Below are 18,739 nucleotides of genomic sequence, written 5' to 3'. Positions count from 1 at the left end.
GTTTTGCATCACTTTTTTCACCTTTTTTTGTGTAAAAATACTATATTTCTATGATTCTACACACACACACACACACACACACACAGACACACACACACATCGTCCTGATGGATTGATCAGATTTTACACTTCACTCTTCAGTCCAGTAGGCTGTAATGTGAGGAACTCCTCCTGCACCAGGTGAACATCATGTACCTCACCTCATCTCATTAGCAGGGGTGCAAGAAAATATCGATACACTCGAGTATCGCGGTATTATCGGCTGTGATACCGTATCGATTCTCGAAACCGCTATATCGATTTTTATTGTTTACATGTAAAGGCTCGTGACAAACATGCTGTGTTGTGTGCAACCCCACGACCGCTAGACAACAGTGTTGTCATCTACCTTCAGCCATTTGACTCTTCCGCTCCAACGCCACAACGTACACGGAGACAGGAAGTAGCACAAGCACAAAGAACACAGGCCTGTGACATCGCCATATGTCGCCTCTCTTACGAGTATCGCCATATATCGCGATACTCGTGATATGTTCTTGCCAATACACAGCCCTACTAATTAGAACGGCGATAACGAGCTTCTGAATGGTGACATATATGAACGGGTGATCGCTCAGTCTCCTGTTTAGCCTTCCAGTCAGTTAGTCGTCTTTAAAATGAAATCACTGACCAGATCCATGGTGATCCACCCGGTATGAGTGTGATAGACGTGACCAGATCCATGGTTATCCACCCGGTATGAGTATTATAGACGTGACCAGATCCATGGTGATCCACCCGGTATGAGTATTATAGACGTGACCAGATCCATGGTTATCCACCCGGTATGAGTATTATAGACGTGACCAGATCCATGGTGATCCACCCGGTATGAGTATTATAGACGTGACCAGATCCATGGTTATCCACCCGGTATGAGTGTTATAGTCCCCAGATAGCATCCGGATGTGGTTCACTTCAGGCAATGATGCAGCACTGACGGTCTTCTTCTGGCCCTGACAAAATGGATGTGAGCCTGAAGTGGCCCACATGTATAACAGCAAATATGGCCCAAATATGCCAAATCAAATGTGGGCCTAAGATGCGGCGCTCTCAGCAACATGTAATTTGGATGTGACCCTGAAGTGGCCCCGTGTGGTAAACGGCAAATATGGCCCAGATATCAGAAAACAAATATGGCCACCTCTGGCAAATATGTGGCACATGCGGCATTGCTGTGGCCTGGTTCTGGCCCAGATCTGGCAAACAGGAGCAGACTGCCCAAGTGCCATCATTCCGTGCGGTATGTGGGCTGGCCCAAATGCGGGTGTGGGACGGGTCCGGGCCACAGCAATTTGGCTATCTGGGCACGGGCACATCCACGGTTATCCACCCGGTATGTGTGTTATAGACACGACCGACCACTCACATCTACGCCAAAGTCCACCGTGTCTCTTTTTTAACCACTCGGCGTCAGTTGAGCGGGCGTTTATCTGCTTTTCAAGGCGAGTTCCAACCGCTCCAGGTCGACCCCATCGCGCGGGTACCCGAACAAGCGGAGGCCTCTCTAGAAAGGCCACACGAGCACACACTAGCTTGCTGTACGGCGTATCAGCAGCCTTACGTCAGGAAAACCACGCCCACTGCTGGGAAACGCTCCAAACATTCCAAAGCTCCTCGATCTTACACAATAACTCTCTAGAGGGGGACACAGACTGAGGACTGTGCTGATGAAGGTGATGGTGAGGATGATGATGGTGGCATTAATGGTTCCATTTAGACCTCAGACAGTGTGAGGTTTCATGTTGTGAGACTACACACACACACACACACACACACAGACACACACAAACGGAATTCACTTCATCCAGCACTGCAATCACCTTGAGCCAAATACTTTTCTCCTTTAGTTTTTCACAGATAACGTCTCACAGCTAACTGTATAACGTTTTGATCTTTTAAACTTTTTAAATGTGAAGTACTCATTTAAAATAATGAAAAAAAAAATAAAGTATGTTTTGTGTGGGCAGTATTCAGCGCTGCGCCTGCGTAACTCTGTATAAAGACATTAAACATATATGTGAAACCCGGAGGCGAGCAGCCGACAGAATGATTCTCCCATGGTCACGGAGGGTGGAGGGGCTCACGTCCCCGTTGCCCCAATGTGTTCAGCCCTGACATTTACAAAAACAAACCAGTTCTCAGCCCTTCACAGATCTAGCTTTCAACTGCCCTCGAATCAGGAAAGAATCTGACTCCATGCGGTGTTTCCCGCTCGCACGAAAAGAGGAAAGATCAGCGCCATAAACACCGGTCCGGAGAAGCAGCCTTACATCGATGGAGATGCCTTAACTCCGGATCTCTGCGACCCGCTACCACCCTTCTTTTGTAGAAGAAAGAAAGAGAAAACTCTTTAGAGAATGGCGACACCGGCCCAGGGTCATGGGAAATGGGCCATCGCCTCATGTAAACAATTTTGTTCCAAAAAAAGCGTTTTTGTGCCGATACAAACTGATCCCAGGGCAGTGTGCGTAGATCTGGACTCCTGTTCCAGACCCCAGACGGTAACGAGTCCGCTTAACAAGACCTCGGACTGAACTGGGAACCCCGACCATCACGTTGAATCTGACGTCAACAGGGACTGAGACAGCCATTAAATCAAATTACCCTAAACTATATTTGTTCTAGGCGGCACGGTGGCGCAGTGGTCGCCTCACAGCAAGAAGGTCCTGGGTCGAGCCCCGGGGTAGTCCAACCTTGGGGGTCGTCCCGGGTCGCTCTCTGTGTGGAGTTTGCATGTTCTCCCCGTGTCTGCATGGGTTTCCTCCCACAGTCCATGTAGGTCAGGTGACTCGGCCGTACTGAATCGTCCCTAGGTGTGAATGTGTGTCGGCCCTGAGATGGCCTGGCGGCCTGTCCAGGTCGTCTCCCCGCCTGCCGCCCAATGACCCCTGGGTTAGGGTTCCAGCATCCCCTCGACCCTGAGAGCGGGATAAGTGGTTTGGATAATGGATGGATGGATAGACACAAAAACTTCAGATTTTGCTTTTGCCATTCGAGTCTGACCGGGCTGTCCACCACATGGAGTCTGCTTTCTGACTGGTTTACCGGGGCCAGATTACGTTCAGATCGGGTTTTCTTTTCTTTGGGATTTGGATGTTCAGCGTCACATTAAAAGGGAAAAGAAAACTCCCGACACCGTCGGCCACATTGGTGAAGGGACGCTCCGCCACTCCTCTGTGACCTGTTCAGGTGTGATTCGGCTGCGTCACCTACATACTGTACAATGAATATTTTTCAGGGTCTAGTTTTGCAGTAACAGTATTCTATCATTTCATTGCCTGACAATGGACATGTCTTGTCAGTGTTTTTAATCTTAAATATGAAAAAAAAAAAGGTTTTGTGCACTTACTGATTCATGTGATCTCTCTCTCTCTCTCTCTCTCTCTCTCTCTCTCTCTCTCTCTCTCTCTCTCTCTCTCTCTCTCGTTCTCTCTCTCTCATTTTGGTGTGTAAGTGCATTGAGATCCCCACGCGGGGCCTGTGTATAGTCTTACAGCATTGGATATAACCTGAGGAAATAATAATGATGATAATGAATGAATTGATCATAATGATAATAATCTTGTACTATGTAAAAAAAAAGAGAAAAAAAAGACAGTGAATCTCGTTGTTCTTTGTGGCATGGTTATGCATTCCGTGGTCATTGTTCTACGAATTAAAACAGAAAAAGTAATCCTTCTCCTTTCTTTTAATTCTTTCTTGTCCACTGGAGCTCTTCTGCGGTTTGTTACCATTTTATTTATCTATTTATTTTCCACTTTTGAGTGTGCAGTATTATGGTTCCTGTCGATAATGTTGTTGCTTAGCTAGCTAGCCTGCTAATTTGCCGTTTACCACCAGAGCAATATATTATAGCAGTCTGAAGTTAAAAACCAGTCCGTGCCTCGGCTGCAGGATAAATTATAATGGAATCATGGCACACGTGCATGACTCTATGACTGCAGATCTGATAACATGGTGTCCCTTATCGTTTGTCCCGGTCGAGCAGATCGCAGGACTCTGGCGTAATGTAGTGCTCTGGCCACCCATTATCATTTAGCTCAACCCTGTTTTACATCCTTTTTCTAAGCTTGGATTAGCCTGCTTGATGAGCCAGAGGAATGTGGGAATAAAAACCTTTTGAGATTTGTTTTCTTTTGAATGAAGCTTACAGAGCTTCTATCAGCCTTCTCCTGCTGAAACGAGCCCAAAATTTGCTTCAGCACTTCATGGCCCAAACGTGAACACCTTACGGCTGTCTAAATGAGAGAAAGCTACGGGAAATCTTAGTTTTCCCCTTGTAAGTGGCTTCCAAAAATTAAGTGTTTCTGTGGAAATTTTGCAAGAAGCTACTTGGTCTCAATCTGTGTGACTCCCAATGTGATTGTGCCAACTTGTATTAGCTGTAATAGTCTGCTGCTGACTAACAATCTAGCAAACAAACACTGAGCTAGCTAATGCTACGCTAGCTTACACTAGCTAACAAATGCCGAGCTTCACAATTCAGCTCCCAGCATTGCAGGAAAATATTTAGGAGTCACACTGGTTAAAAGTCCGCTCAGTGACAACATAGAAATGGTTGCAAGTCCTATTTCACTCATTCTCAGAGAATTGTTGATTTTGAAGACAAATACCTGGACTGACCTGAATTAATCTGTCTGCACATTGCCGATGGGATGACCATAGCTCGAAAGTATTTGGGATAGAAATACTAAAAAACTGACCTCAAATCAGTGTAAAGTGTTTAAAAAACGTGACGTATCTATCACTTTTTGTGTGATACAGACTTGTTGTCTACTTAACTGTATTACTCAGTAAAATCATAATTTGAGTTAATTTGTCCCTGTTTAGACAGCCTTAGACGAAACTGCTATATATATATATATATATATATATATATATATAATGGACTAAAAAAGCACTATCATGTGTTTCAAGTCCATATATTATGTCAAGGGAGTTGCTGAATATTTTGGGAGTATGACTCTCTTTATCTTATCAATTTATTTTTTTTCACTTTACTCTGGTTGCAAAGTCGCAGGCTGTGTCTCTCTTCAGTTTTTTGTGAATGCCTGTGCCAACAGCTTTGGCAGACAGTGGCTTTTTTTTCCATTTGTAAAAACAAAAACTTGCTTGCATCTATAAATGAAATGAAATAAAATACACTTGTGTACTTGTTAATGAGGATCCATATCGAGTCTGTGTCTTTATTTCATGATGGCCAAATAGATGGTACTTGGTCGACCTTTATTTGATCTGTGTCATTAAGAAAATGTCATTACCTCAGAGCATTTTTCATAGTCTTCATGTATAATGCTCCTGAATGTACCCACATCCTGCCACAAAATACAAACGTTGAGACAAGGCCAAAATAAATGATATGAATCTTCTGGAACCAGCTGACAAAATGAGCAGTCCACATCAACATCCTTTTTATATCTTTGTAGAAATACCTTGAAAGGATAACAATGATGAATCATTTTGGAAGTCTCTTCCTTAACCTTATTAATAATCAGATATTTAGAGGGTAAGCACCATCTTTTATTCCAGTTCAAGTCTGAAGTAAAGTAAGAAAACTACATTTGGAACAGAGACTATTTCTCTTTGAAATAAAGCACGGATATCACAGTTATTAGTGTTACTTTTAGAGGAAGACCAGATCCGAACAACACTAGTAACAACAGCATCCAGTGGTAGTAAAGTCTGCTCAGACACTACTGAGTTTCTAAGAAGCATTACGACACCAGAAGAGATTGCATCATAAACTAAAACATATTCCCTTGGTGGTGTAGGAATACCATACTTGTCTAGGAATTCACAGTATGACATTAATATGCCACTGGAATCGAGGAGCTGTGAGCTGCTTAACCAAATAAATTCCGTGGATAAACCAAGAATAAAGATTTGTGTTTATATAATATGTCTCTATAGTTCCATATGCAGTATCTGTTGGGGAGGGGGGGTTATATTTATAAATTAAAGACCAGGAAAGGAGCATCTGTTTGTGAAAATTTGACAATTTAACAAAAATAAGGGGCTGTTTTTCAACACTGTATCTGCAAAGGAAAATACATTTAAGGCCTTCATGTTTTGAGAACAAGTAATTGGGAATAAAATTCCAAATTGAAGTCAGGTTTCTAGGAAACGGTTTAATCCAATTTGTCTTGAAAATGTTTAAAATGCTGTTAAGGGTGGAACATTTAAGAAAGTTCAGGCCACCATGTACATGGGAGTTCAGTAAGACTGATTTTCTAACACAGTGTTTTCTGTTTTGCCACACAAAATTATAAAGCATGTTATCAATGCCCACAGAGGTCTGTTTGTTCATATCTAGAGATAAGGCTGCATAAGTAGGTCGGTATATGCCCTCTGCCTTTGTTAGCAGAGGAGCCTCCATGTTGGGGTTTACAGGAAACCTACACACACAGAACAATATCTACTTTTCGACTCACACCACCCGCTGGAACACAAACTGAGCATCATCAGAACTTTGCAACACAGAGCTGACAATGTGCCCAGCATCACTCAGGCCCAACGAGAAGACCACAAACACCTGAAGGGAGCTTTAAAAACCTGCAGCTACCCCAGTTGGACCTTTGTGAAAACTGCAACACGTCCCAAAAAGACCAACGGTGAGCGATGAGGAGAAAAGGAACAGAAGGAATAGCATAGCCATCCCGTATGTTTCTGGGGTCTCCGAGAAACTCAGGAGAATTTTCAACAAACACCGCATCCCGGTATACTTCAAACCCAGCAACACACTCCGACAGAGACTGGTTCATCCCAAAGACCGTGTACCACACACCCGGAAAAGCAATCTGGTGTATGCTGTACAATGCAATGAGGATTGCACTGACCTATACATAGGAGAAACCAAACAACCACTACACAAATGGATGGCCCAATACAGAAGGCCACACTCCTCAGGACAAGACTCAGCAGTCTATCTACACCTAAAGGAGAAGACACACTCCTTCCAGGACAGCAACCTACACGTTTTGGACAGAGAAGAGAGATGGTTTGAAAGAGGGGTGAAGGAAGCCATCTATACGGAACTGGAAAAACCATCCCTCAACAGAGGAGGAGGTTTGCGATACCACCTATCTCCCACTTACAATGTTGTCCTTTCATCTCTACCCAGGAGACTCAAGAAGCCTAGCCTCCAAGAACAACAGTCGCTCACTAACGGCTCCAACCACTCTCATGACCACTCATATCTATGGCTCTGTTAGCGATGGGCGTTGGTAAACATCGGATCACAAAGAGCCACCCATATCAATAGCTTTGACAATGACTCATAGGAATAAATTCTGAGTCTCATCACCAGCCAGTCAGACTAGCTTGGTCTAGTCAGAAAGGCACGAACTGAGGAAGCCTCTTGGATGAGAGGCGAAACGTCTTCACGGATATATACCAAGTCCAGTTGCACTTGATTCAACTCCTTTGGATATGTCACCTTGTCTTCCTTCCTCTGTCCAGATGACACACCAAGTACCTTCCTAGCTGTCTGCCTCACTCTTTCTGCAGTAGTTTTCCAGCCATGTTGCAGCTCTTCACTACCACCCAGTGCCTGTCTAAACTCCTCCCTGAGCTCCACACAAGTCATCTTTCTTCAACTTCGACCAATTGATCCTTGGCTCTGCCTTCACTCTTCCTTTTCTTGATCTCCAAAGTCATCCTACAGACCACCATACGATGCTGCCTAGCTACGTTCTCCCCTGTCACCACCTTGCAGTCTCCAATCTCTTTCAGACAATGCCTCCTGCATAAAATAATGTCCACCTGTGTGCAATTTCCTCCACTTTTATATGTCAACCTGTGCTCCTCCCTGTTCTTAAAACATGTATTCACCACAGCCATTTCCATCCTTTTCGCAAAATCCACCACCATATGTCCTTCCACATTTCTCTCCTTGACACCATACCTGCCCATCACCTCCTCATCACCTCTGTTCCCTTTGCCAACATTCCCATTGATGTCAGCTCCAATCACTACTCTCTCCTCTTTGGGTACTCTCTCCACCACGTCATCCTACTCACTCCAGAATTCTTCTTTCTCTTCCATCTCACACCCAACTTGAGGGGCATATGTGCTGTTAACATTCATCATCACACCTTCGAGTTCCAAGTTCATAATCATCAATCTGTCTGACACTCACTTTACCTCCAACACACTCTTGACATACTCTTCCTTCACGATTACCCCTATGCCATTTCTCCTCCTCTCTACCCTTACCAGTCATAGTGCCAACAATCAAAGTTCCAACTCTCACCTCCACACTCCTACCCTTCCTCCTCTCTAGCTGCCTCTGGACATGCCTTCCCCCTCTCCTTCTCCTTCGCCCAACAGTTGAATAGTTTCCACCGGCACCATGCTGGCCAACAGTACCGGTGGCAGTCATTGCTAACCCAGGCCTCGGTATGGAAATCTTGTTCACGATCCGCATATTTGATTTGGCAAAGGTTATATGCCGGATGCCCTTCCTGATGCAACCCTCCCCATTTATCGGAGCTTGGGACTGGCTCTAAGAATGTACTTGCTTGTGCATCTTCAGTGGCTGGGTTCCAGTCAAAAAGTTTTCTACTGAGGAAAAAGATAGGCCTCTCTTGGCCTGGTTCTCCTTGCACTAGCACCGCTCCCAGTCCAGCATCTGATGCATCCACTTGTACTACAAGCTTCTTCGTAAATTCTGGACTCTGTAACGCAGGAGCTTGACAGATGAAAAATGTCAAGGCCTTAAAAGCCTGCACTCAGTCCTCTGATCATTTCAGTCTGGGCTGTTGCAGCTAGAAAAGCACTATATAAAATGAAATGAAGCTTTATTGAGTGATTGATTGATTGATGTATTGGATTTTTTTTGTGAAGTCAGTTAATGAGGCTGCTAATGTAGCACAACGAGGGATGAAACTTCTATGTCATCTCCATGGCCTCCACCTTCTCCACCTGTGGTTTGATCTGAGCCCAAGAGCACTGTCTTTCATTGATGGTCAGCCCAGCATTTTAGATTTTCCCCAGGACAATTTTGAGGTTCTGAGGGTGGTCCTACCAATTCTCACTGTAAATCCCAACATAATCAAGATACGCAGCTGCAAATCTAGTCCTGGAGAATGAAGTCCAATAATTACTGAAAACTTGCAGGTGCTCCATGCAGCCCTAAAGGTAAACAGCGTATTGGAACAGACCTAACCCTGGAATCTGAAAGGCAGTGTATTCCTTACAAGCAGAGTCAAGAGGTACTTGCCTTTACAGAGGTCTAAGGTAGCGATGTACTTGGCCTTGCCTAACCTCTCCAGCAACTCATCAACACAGGGCATTGGATACGAATCAAAACATAAGATGCCGTTGAGCTGCATCATGTCTAAGCAGAGTGACCGTTGCAGCTAGAAAAGCGCTATATAAATGCAACCCATCCATCCAACCATAGCCCATGAAAGTCTTCCTTGGGCACCATGACAATTGGATTAGACCACTCACTTTTAGATGGTTCAGTGACTCCCATGTCTGGCATTGCTTGCACGTCTTGCTTCAGTGGTTCCACCAGCCTCTCTGGAATCATGTAGGGTCTCAAGCTTACAGGTTTATTTTCTTTGAGCACAATTTTATGGCTGATGAGCTCAGTTTTCCCAGGTCTCTTTTGAAATAATGCAGAAAAAGACTGTTTCACCTCATTTAACGGGATGTGTTGCTCTGGATTCAAGTGATTGGGGAAAACTTGAAGGTCCCCTCCTCCCCTCTTAGGAGTAAGCTCAGCTTCATCGGTTTCCTCTACTTCTCCATCAATGTCTTGGATCTCTCTGATCAACATGGTCTGCTTGCTTGTGGGCTATAGCTCTCTCTCCAAATACAACTTCAGCAGATTCACATGAAGGTTCTGTTTGGAACCCAGTTTACCAGGGCAGAGAATCTCATATGTTGCAGGCCCTATTTTCCTGGTACGGTGTATGGCCCTTGACATATAGCAAGGTGCTTGGTCCTGTAGGAAGGAATACTAATATTTTCTATCCTGGTTGCAACTCTCTCTTTCTCTCTACCATCTCCTTCGAGTTCTCCAACTTGTCTCTCATATGGTGGATGTCGGAAACAGTACTGTGTATCGTTGCCTCACCAGCCACCCACCTCTCATTGAGCATGTTCTTATGTTCTCTGACCTGCCTACCATATAATAACTCAAAAAGAGAGAAACTAGTTGAGCACTTCTCTGTGGGCAAATAACAAGATAGGCAACCATTTATTCCAGTCTTTGACCAAGGCACCAATTTCATGTCTCACCCTGATGAAAACCATGTATGCTCAGCTGGGAATTAAAGGTATAAGAACTACTCCTTACCATGCTGAAACTGATGGTTTGGTTGAAAGGTTTAATGGTACTTTAAAACAAATGCTGAGGAAGTTCATTCATGAGACAGGCAGTCAAAATTTATTTTGAAATCCTAACTCTGAAAAACTGCTCTACCAAGCACCAAACCACATGCTTCATCTAAACAGAACACAGAGGATAAACGTCAGGCTACTTGGTTGCATAATCACATAATACCAGAGCGTACTTGCATCCTGAACTACTCTTGGGTAATGGCCCAATGGTGTCCATGGCCATCTTCTCATAGGGAACACTCATAATTTGTGTAGTGGCTGTATATAATCCCTGTCAGACATTGGAGCTCAAGCAACAACTTGACATACATGACAGATTTTACAGATTTTTGTCTTGCACATCCGTATACAAGCCAGGCCAATAGAAACACTGACTGATTTGGTCATATGTCTTGGTCTTTCCTAGGTGCCCTGCCCATGGGAAAACAATCAGATTGTTGATGCTTTTTGATATTAAGGAGGGACAATCATGGTAATTAAGCAGACATTGCAATCACACTGCACTATTGGTTGCTCGCTCCTGCAGATTTCTCCTCTACAACATCAGGAGGATTTGCCCATTCCTCACCGACGAGATGGCACGGGTGCTCATCCAGGCTCTGGTCATCACCCGGCTGGACTACGTCAACTCCCTCCTTGCTGGCGCCCCGGCGTCGGCCATCAGACATCTGGAGCTTGTTCAGAAAGCTGCAGCTCATCTGGTGCTCAACCATCCTACGTCCTCCCACACAACTCCTCTTCTCATGTCCCTACACTGGCTCTTAGTAGCTGCTCGCATACAGTTTAAGACTCTGGTGCTAGCCTACAGGGCAGTGAAAGGAACAGCTCCTTCCTATCTCCAGGCAGTGGTCAAGCCCTACACCCATGCCCGACCACTTCGCTCTGCTGCCTCGGGACGCCTGGTTGCCCCGTCGCTCAGAAGCCCCTGCTGCCGATCGACCCGGTCACGGCTCTGTTCTGTCCTGGCCCCACAGTGGTGGAATGAACTCCCCACTGATGTCAGGACAGAGGAGTCGCTGCCCATCTTTCAGCGCAGGTTGAAAACTCACCTCTTCAAGAACTACTACCCTGTTACTTGCTCTTAGCACTTATTGTATTCACTCATTTAAAAAGAAAATCTCTTTCTTGTGCTTTTACTTTAGCACTGGTTTTGCTCTCAGATGCTTGTTTAGATGCACTTATGACCTCTGATGACTAGTAGTTCTCCTGATTTCCTACGTTACATGATGCACTTATTGTAAGTCGCTTTGGATAAAAGCGTCGGCTAAGTGACTGAAAGGTAATGTCATGTCATGTAATGGAATGACCGTATAATCATACGCCATTTTCAGAGGGTCCGAATAAAGAAATACTACAGTAAATTTTATTAACATTCAGGATTTTGGTAGTCAGTTGTACCAGAGTGTGACACCAGTGTCAGATTGTTGAGACTTTTTGATATCAAGGGGGAGGAGCTATGGTAATTAAGCAGAAAGTGCAATCGCACTGCATTGTGACATCACAGCGCATCTCCTCCCCATCAAGAGGACAGAGGACCAAACAAACGCCAGACCGTAAGCATTTCACAATGGCGTTGGGCCGATCGGGTACGGCAACTGCTTTCTTGTTCTACACGCGGATTTTGAAACTTGCACACCCGGCAACCATCAATCAAGATCCACAACGTCTTTGGTTACGGAGAATATGCCCTGGGGGCTAAACGCCAGTGCCCTGGTCCAGCTAAAATAATAGATGAGCCAATCCTACCTCTGCTTGTCAATCAGCTGATTTGGCGATCCCGACCGGCGGCCATCTCCAGACGGTGCCGCCGTCCTGGCCGGGCGGTCCTGACGCGGCGAGAACGAGAACATCTTCCGCAAGTCCAACCAGCAGCAGCGGCGACTGTACACATGCGAGCCCATACAACGTCACCCGAGGGATAGCCACTGTAGGACAATCCCGCACACACACACACGGACATAAAAACAAGGGCGGGCTAGTGATCAGGGCAAGCCGAATGAACCGGAAGTGGAAAGTCTTTCAAACGGCAAACAACGCGAGAATTATGATCCAAGCGCAAAGCCAAAGGGTATAATAGGTGGACACCTAAATAAACGAAGCTTAACATCCACAAGTGATCAGATAAATCATGGTATTAGAGTATAACGTAGATTTCCTCTGTTGATCAGAAACGCGGCTTCGCGTTAACGCCCCACCTGCAGTACTACAACTTCCGGTTTCAGGAAAGACCGACCGGAAAAGGGCGGGGTTCGTTGTGACGAGCGAGATTCAATGGCAAGAGCCAACTGATTTGGAATGCGTCGGCCTAAACACGATTTTATCACCTCAGATGTCCTGTACACGTATCGTCATGTATCGACCACCCTCTTCAAACATTAGCTTTTATGATAAACTCAAGGAGATATAACGTCAAAGAGGTCATTGTAAGGGGCGACTTCAACCTAAATTGGGAAGTCCTTAAGGAAAAGAAAAAAAACTCAAGCAAACTACTGATAGTTTTAATTTGACTCAAATAGTCAAAGGTCCAACAAGAATAGCAGTACCCAGATATACTTAATATTTAGCAATAGACCCGGAAGGATCACAGAGTCACACAACATGATAACTGGGCTGTCAGACCATAATATGGTGCTCATATCAAGAAAATTAACATGCGGGAGGTTTACCACTCATACTACTCATGGCAATAAGGAACTCTTTGGTATCCCAATAAACAAGCAAGAGGACTTCAAAACAACCATAAAAACAACAACAACCATCAACTGGGATGATTTATTCCTTGAAAATGTTTCAGAAGTAATTAGCCAAAACTTTACAGAAAAATTACAATCTATAATCAGTGAATTTTCGATTAAGATGAAACACAAAAATAAGAAACAGACGCTCCCGTGGGTGAACAATAATGTCAAAAAATTAATGAAGGCGCGAGGCAAGGCCTTAAAAATAGCCACAAAATCAAAGATGTCCCATGATAGACATATATTTGCATCGCTAAGAAACAAGGTAACAAGCGAACTGAGAAAAGCAAAGGCGGACATCTTCATCACAATCCTTGAAAACTCTCACGGTAACTCAAAAGCTATATGAAGCCAGATTAAAAAAAACTAACTGGTCAAAACAACATCATAACAAAGCCAAATGAATTGAAGGTCAATAACTCAATCCTACAGAGCCCAGTTAATGTGGCACAAGCCTTCAAACAATACTTCGTTGAGTCAGTTACTACCATAGCCCAAAGTTTCAGTTCAACAAAGCAATGCATAGACTATCGGTACTAGTGAACCAGCACTCGCATTAAGACCAGTGTCTGAGATGGAGGTTGCAAAAGTAATCGCATCCCTCAAGTCTTCAAGGGCTAAGGATATCTATGGTATGGACACACTCATGCTGAAAGAGATCAATTCCTCAATAGCTAACACACTAACGTATACCATTAATACATCATTGGGTCAAGCAAGGTTTCCCAACTCATGGAAGTCTGCGGTTGTAACCCCTATACTCAAAGGTGGTGACCCTCATCTGACCACTAACTACAGGCCCATCAGTATTTCATCCATAGTATCAAAGGTATTCGAAAAACTAGTTGCTGAACAAATCATTGGCCAACTCAACAATAGCTCCTTCCCACTGCACCCAAATGTAACTTGGATTCAGGGCTAATCGCTCAATCGCTCATGCTATTTCCTAGAAAAAGTGGAGGCATCAATGGACAAAGGCGAGGCTGTAGGGGCCATGTTCCTTGATCTACAAAAAACATTAAATTCATAACATCCTACTGCATAAACTACTCAATTTCAATCTTTCCGCAGAATTTGCCAACTTTATCAGATCCTACCTCTCATCTCGCTCCCAGCTTGTCAAAATCAATAATTGTACATCTAATTCTCTAGATCTATCAACTGGTGTCCCACAGGGCTCTATGCTGGGTCCAATCCTATCCAGCACGTACATTAATGATCTACCTTCTGTGTGTGGAAAATGTGACATCTTAATATATGCTAACGATAGTTATTTTTTGTCATGGTAAAACTACAGAAGAGGTAGCAATCAAGTTAACAAATGTTGTGTTGAAGGTCACATCCTGGCTTAACCAATGTTGTCTGCAGTTGAATGTGTCAAAAACGGTTTGTAGGTTTTTTTCTCAAAAGGCGACAGCAAAAACGTAGAGCAAGATATTCTCATCCAGGGAGAGAGAAAAGTTGTCTCAGAATACAAATACTAGGAGTACACATAGATTCAAACCTTGGCTTCAAAACCCACATAAAAAGGGTCTGCAATAAAGTAAAGTTTAATTTGGCAAATTTCAGGTTTACCAGAGACTTTCTATCAACTGAGGCAGCAAAGATATACTTCCACTGAATGGTTGTTTCCTACATCACCTATTGTCTGATAAGCTGGTCTAACACACACCCTACAGCATTAAAACCACTGGAATCATTATACAAACAGGCACTCAAAACCTTAGACAAGAAGCCATTAACTGTTCATCACTGCCCTATTCTAAAAAAGTACAGTTGGGAAAACCTCATCAAATACAAAACATGTGTGCCTAGTTTATAAGATCATGCATGGTTTGGCTCCTCCTCCTCTGTCCAGCTTCATCAATTTCAAGTCTACCGGGAACCCCCAGGAGGAGCTGAAGGGCGTTGCTGGGGAGAGGGACGTCTGGAGTGCCCTACTTAGCTTGCTGCCACCGCGACCCTACCCCGGAGAAGCGGCTGAAGATGAATGAACAGAGCTACTAGAGGTGCAGTTAGAGGAGACTGCACATCCCACTTAGGAGAACTGCATTTAGTCAGGCCGTCTCCTCCTTTAGAGCATCACATCAATGGAACTCAGTACCACAATCAATTAGAGGGTCCCCATCCTATTAGTCATTTAAGTGTAATGTCAAGAAATGGCTTATTAAGAACCAACAATGTCAACATTGATGCTATTCGCACACACCTTTATCATGTTGTTTAACTGTATTGTACATTGGCTGTCTTGTATGTCTGTTATATATATATATATATATATATATATATATATAATTTTCTATATAGTCTTTATTATCTTTTTCTACGTTATTTGTATATTCTGTATATATGTTCTCATTTGTTTGTTCTTGTTCTGCTTGTATTGTACATTAACTGTGTTGCATGTTTATTTTATATTCTTGAAGTATGTTATTATCCTAGGATGCCTAACAACATCAGGCAAAGGGACTGCCGATTGAAACTGGCCTATTAGCTAACTCGGGCATATTTACAGTTGTTTCAAATGTTGATTAATGTACACTGTCCCTCCCCAAATAAACATTTTTTTAAAAAATTACAATTGACCATATACACATGCCATGTTCAGAGGGTCCTAATAAAAATGCTAGAGTAACATACTGTATAATTCAGGGTTTTGGTGGTCAGTCATACAGTGTGACATCACAGAGTCAGATTGAGACTTTTTGATATTAAGGAGGGAGAACCATGGTAATTAAGCAGAAAATGCAATCACGTGATATGGTCATTTAGTTATAGTCCAACATTTTGGTATTGACAGCTTTTTAATATAGATGTTCCACATTCTGACACACATACTGTGGTGTACTGACTACCTGGTCATGTTATACTTACCTGCAGTACCACCCCACACCCTAAGGGGGTACAGTTGACCCCTAGGGTTATGGAGCTGATGAGTTGAGACATGCACAGAATAAGTAGTGATACCTGAAACGACAACGTGTGGCTCTGTACTTTCAGCTTCTCTTTGGACTGAGCGCGTTTACGGGGCAGTCGTTTGAAAAACGACTCAACGGAGCCCCCTACAGGTGACATGGCGCCACTGCTAAGGTGGAAGGGGAAAGTCAAATAAGAAGCTGTTGAAGAAGAAGCGCAGCTCAGCGGCAGCATGGAGGCCTGCGTGCGCAGCTCCGTCACACTTTATTTACCTCATGGTAAAAGCTGTGTGACGTGCACTACACGCCCCCTGTCAACCCTGGGCTGAGAGATCCCTCCTCCTTTTGGCTCCTGGTCACGTCCTCTTCTGGAGGAGGGTTTTCTCTTTTCCACATCTGAGTGTCTGTAGGAGGAGTTGTACGTTGTCATTATTGTCTTTCTGCCTGCTGGAGAGAGTACTTTGGCTGTAAAGCCTCCTGGACAGGATATAGACCCGTCCTTCTGTGTTTGTGTTTCCTTGATATTAGTGTTAGTAGTGTTGGGATCAGGAGTGCTGGTGTTAGTGTTGGGATTAGTGTGTTAGTGTTGGTAACAGTGTTATTGTGAGGTGCTGGTCTCAACTCAACGCAGAAGCTGGGATGGATGCTCCTGTCAAAGCAGAACAGGTTTTCCTTCAGCCGCGACTCGCTGGCAAAGTGAGTACACACGGTTTAATGTTTCATTAGGAGTCTTCCACTGGGCCACCGGGCCTCCCATAGTCATCACTATCCAGGATAGAAATAAGTAGTCCCAACATCTCTGCTCGGCACACACACAATTATTTCTGCAACACGTTTTGCCAGGCTCTAGGACAACCGTAATGAGTCTGCTCAACTAACTTTGAGTGACACCTTGTTGGCTTGTGTGAAACGAGTCATCAGATTCCACAGTGGGACTGTTATGATTTTGATGCTGTTATTATCATGTATTATTATTATTACTATGTGATGGTCATGTGTTGGCCTACACAACAGGGCAGGGCGAGAAACCTGCGGTGCAGTTGGCCAAGGCCAACATGAAGGACCGGATGAGGCAAAACCATGTGAGAGATTATAGTCTAGCACTGGGGAGACGTGTACTACAGTTACACATTTGCTTAAATTGTGGGACAGTCATCACCTTGATGCAAAGCTTGTTCATGACATTCATTACAGAAAACAACAATGTATTCACAAGTAATGTCCACAACTGGGCAAAAAGCCAGTAAACTCTGATTACACTATTTGTTAAAATGCAGCTTTTTACTGCACTGGAGCAGAATAAATCACTGTGGGACAGAGGTTTTACTACACTAGAGCAGAATAAATCACTGTGGCGCAGAGGTTTTACTACACGAGAGCAGAATAAATCACTGTGGCGCAGAGGTTTTACTACACTAGAGCAGAATAAATCACTGTGGCACAGAGGTTTTACTACACTAGAGCAGAATAAATCACTGTGGCACAGAGTTTTTACTACACGAGAGCAGAATAAATCACTGTGGCACAGAGGTTTTACTACACTAGAGCAGAATAAATCACTGTGGCACAGAGGTTTTACTACACTAGAGCAGAATAAATCACTGTGGCACAGAGTTTTTACTACACTAGAGCAGAATAAATCACTGTGGCACAGAGGTTTTACTACACTAGAGCAGAATAAATCACTGTGGCACAGAGGTTTTACTACACTAGAGCAGAACAAATCACTGTGGCACAGAGGTTTTACTACACTAGAGCATAATAAATCACTGTGGCACAGAGGTTTTACTACAATAGAGCAGAATAAATCACTGTGGCACAGAGTTTTTGCTACACTAGAGCAGAATAAATCACTGTGGCACAGAGGTTTTACTACACTAGAGCAGAATAAATCACTGTGGCACAGAGGTTCTACTACACTAGAGCAGAATAAATCACTGTGGCACAGAGGTGTTACTACACTAGAGCAGAATAAATCACTGTGGCACAGAGGTTTTACTACACTAGAGCAGAATAAATCACTGTGGCACAGAGGTTCTACTACACTAGAGCAGAATAAATCACTGTGGCACAGAGGTTCTACTACACTAGAGCAGAATAAATCACTGTGGCACAGAGGTTTTACTACACTAGAGCAGAATAAATCACTGTGGCACAGAGTTTTTACTACACTAGAGCAGAATAAATCACTGTGGCACAGAGGTTTTACTACACTAGAGCAGAATAAATCACTGTGGCACAGAGTTTTTACTACACTAGAGCAGAATAAATCACTGTGGCACAGAGTTTTTACTACACTAGAGCAGAATAAATCACTGTGGCACAGAGGTTTTACTACACTAGAGCAGAATAAATCACTGTGGCACAGAGTTTTTACTACACGAGAGCAGAATAAATCACTGTGGCACAGAGGTTTTACTACACTAGAGCAGAATAAATCACTGTGGCACAGAGGTTTTACTACACTAGAGCAGAATAAATCACTGTGGCACAGAGTTTTTACTACACTAGAGCAGAATAAATCACTGTGGCACAGAGGTTTTACTACACTAGAGCAGAATAAATCACTGTGGCACAGAGGTTTTACTACACTAGAGCAGAACAAATCACTGTGGCACAGAGGTTTTACTACACTAGAGCATAATAAATCACTGTGGCACAGAGGTTTTACTACAATAGAGCAGAATAAATCAC

General features: G+C 43.8%; 1 protein-coding gene across 1 annotated transcript in view; it reads left to right on the top strand.

Annotated features, from left to right (window-relative positions):
• The first annotated feature begins 1,300 nt into the window (after nt 1-1,300).
• Nucleotides 1,301-18,739, top strand: part of LOC130113080 (docking protein 1-like) — a 38,367-nt gene continuing 20,928 nt past the window's right edge. Inside the window, exon 1 of the mRNA XM_056280590.1 lies at nt 1,301-1,375. Within this exon, the coding sequence (XP_056136565.1) occupies nt 1,301-1,375 (75 nt within the window). The remainder of the gene's footprint in view (nt 1,376-18,739) is intronic.

This window comes from Lampris incognitus, chromosome 5 (assembly GCF_029633865.1).
Source record: "Lampris incognitus isolate fLamInc1 chromosome 5, fLamInc1.hap2, whole genome shotgun sequence".
Lineage (NCBI taxonomy): Eukaryota > Metazoa > Chordata > Actinopteri > Lampriformes > Lampridae > Lampris > Lampris incognitus.
The sequence above is the reverse complement of the archived record's forward strand: the minus strand, read 5'-3'. Positions and strand labels throughout refer to the sequence as shown.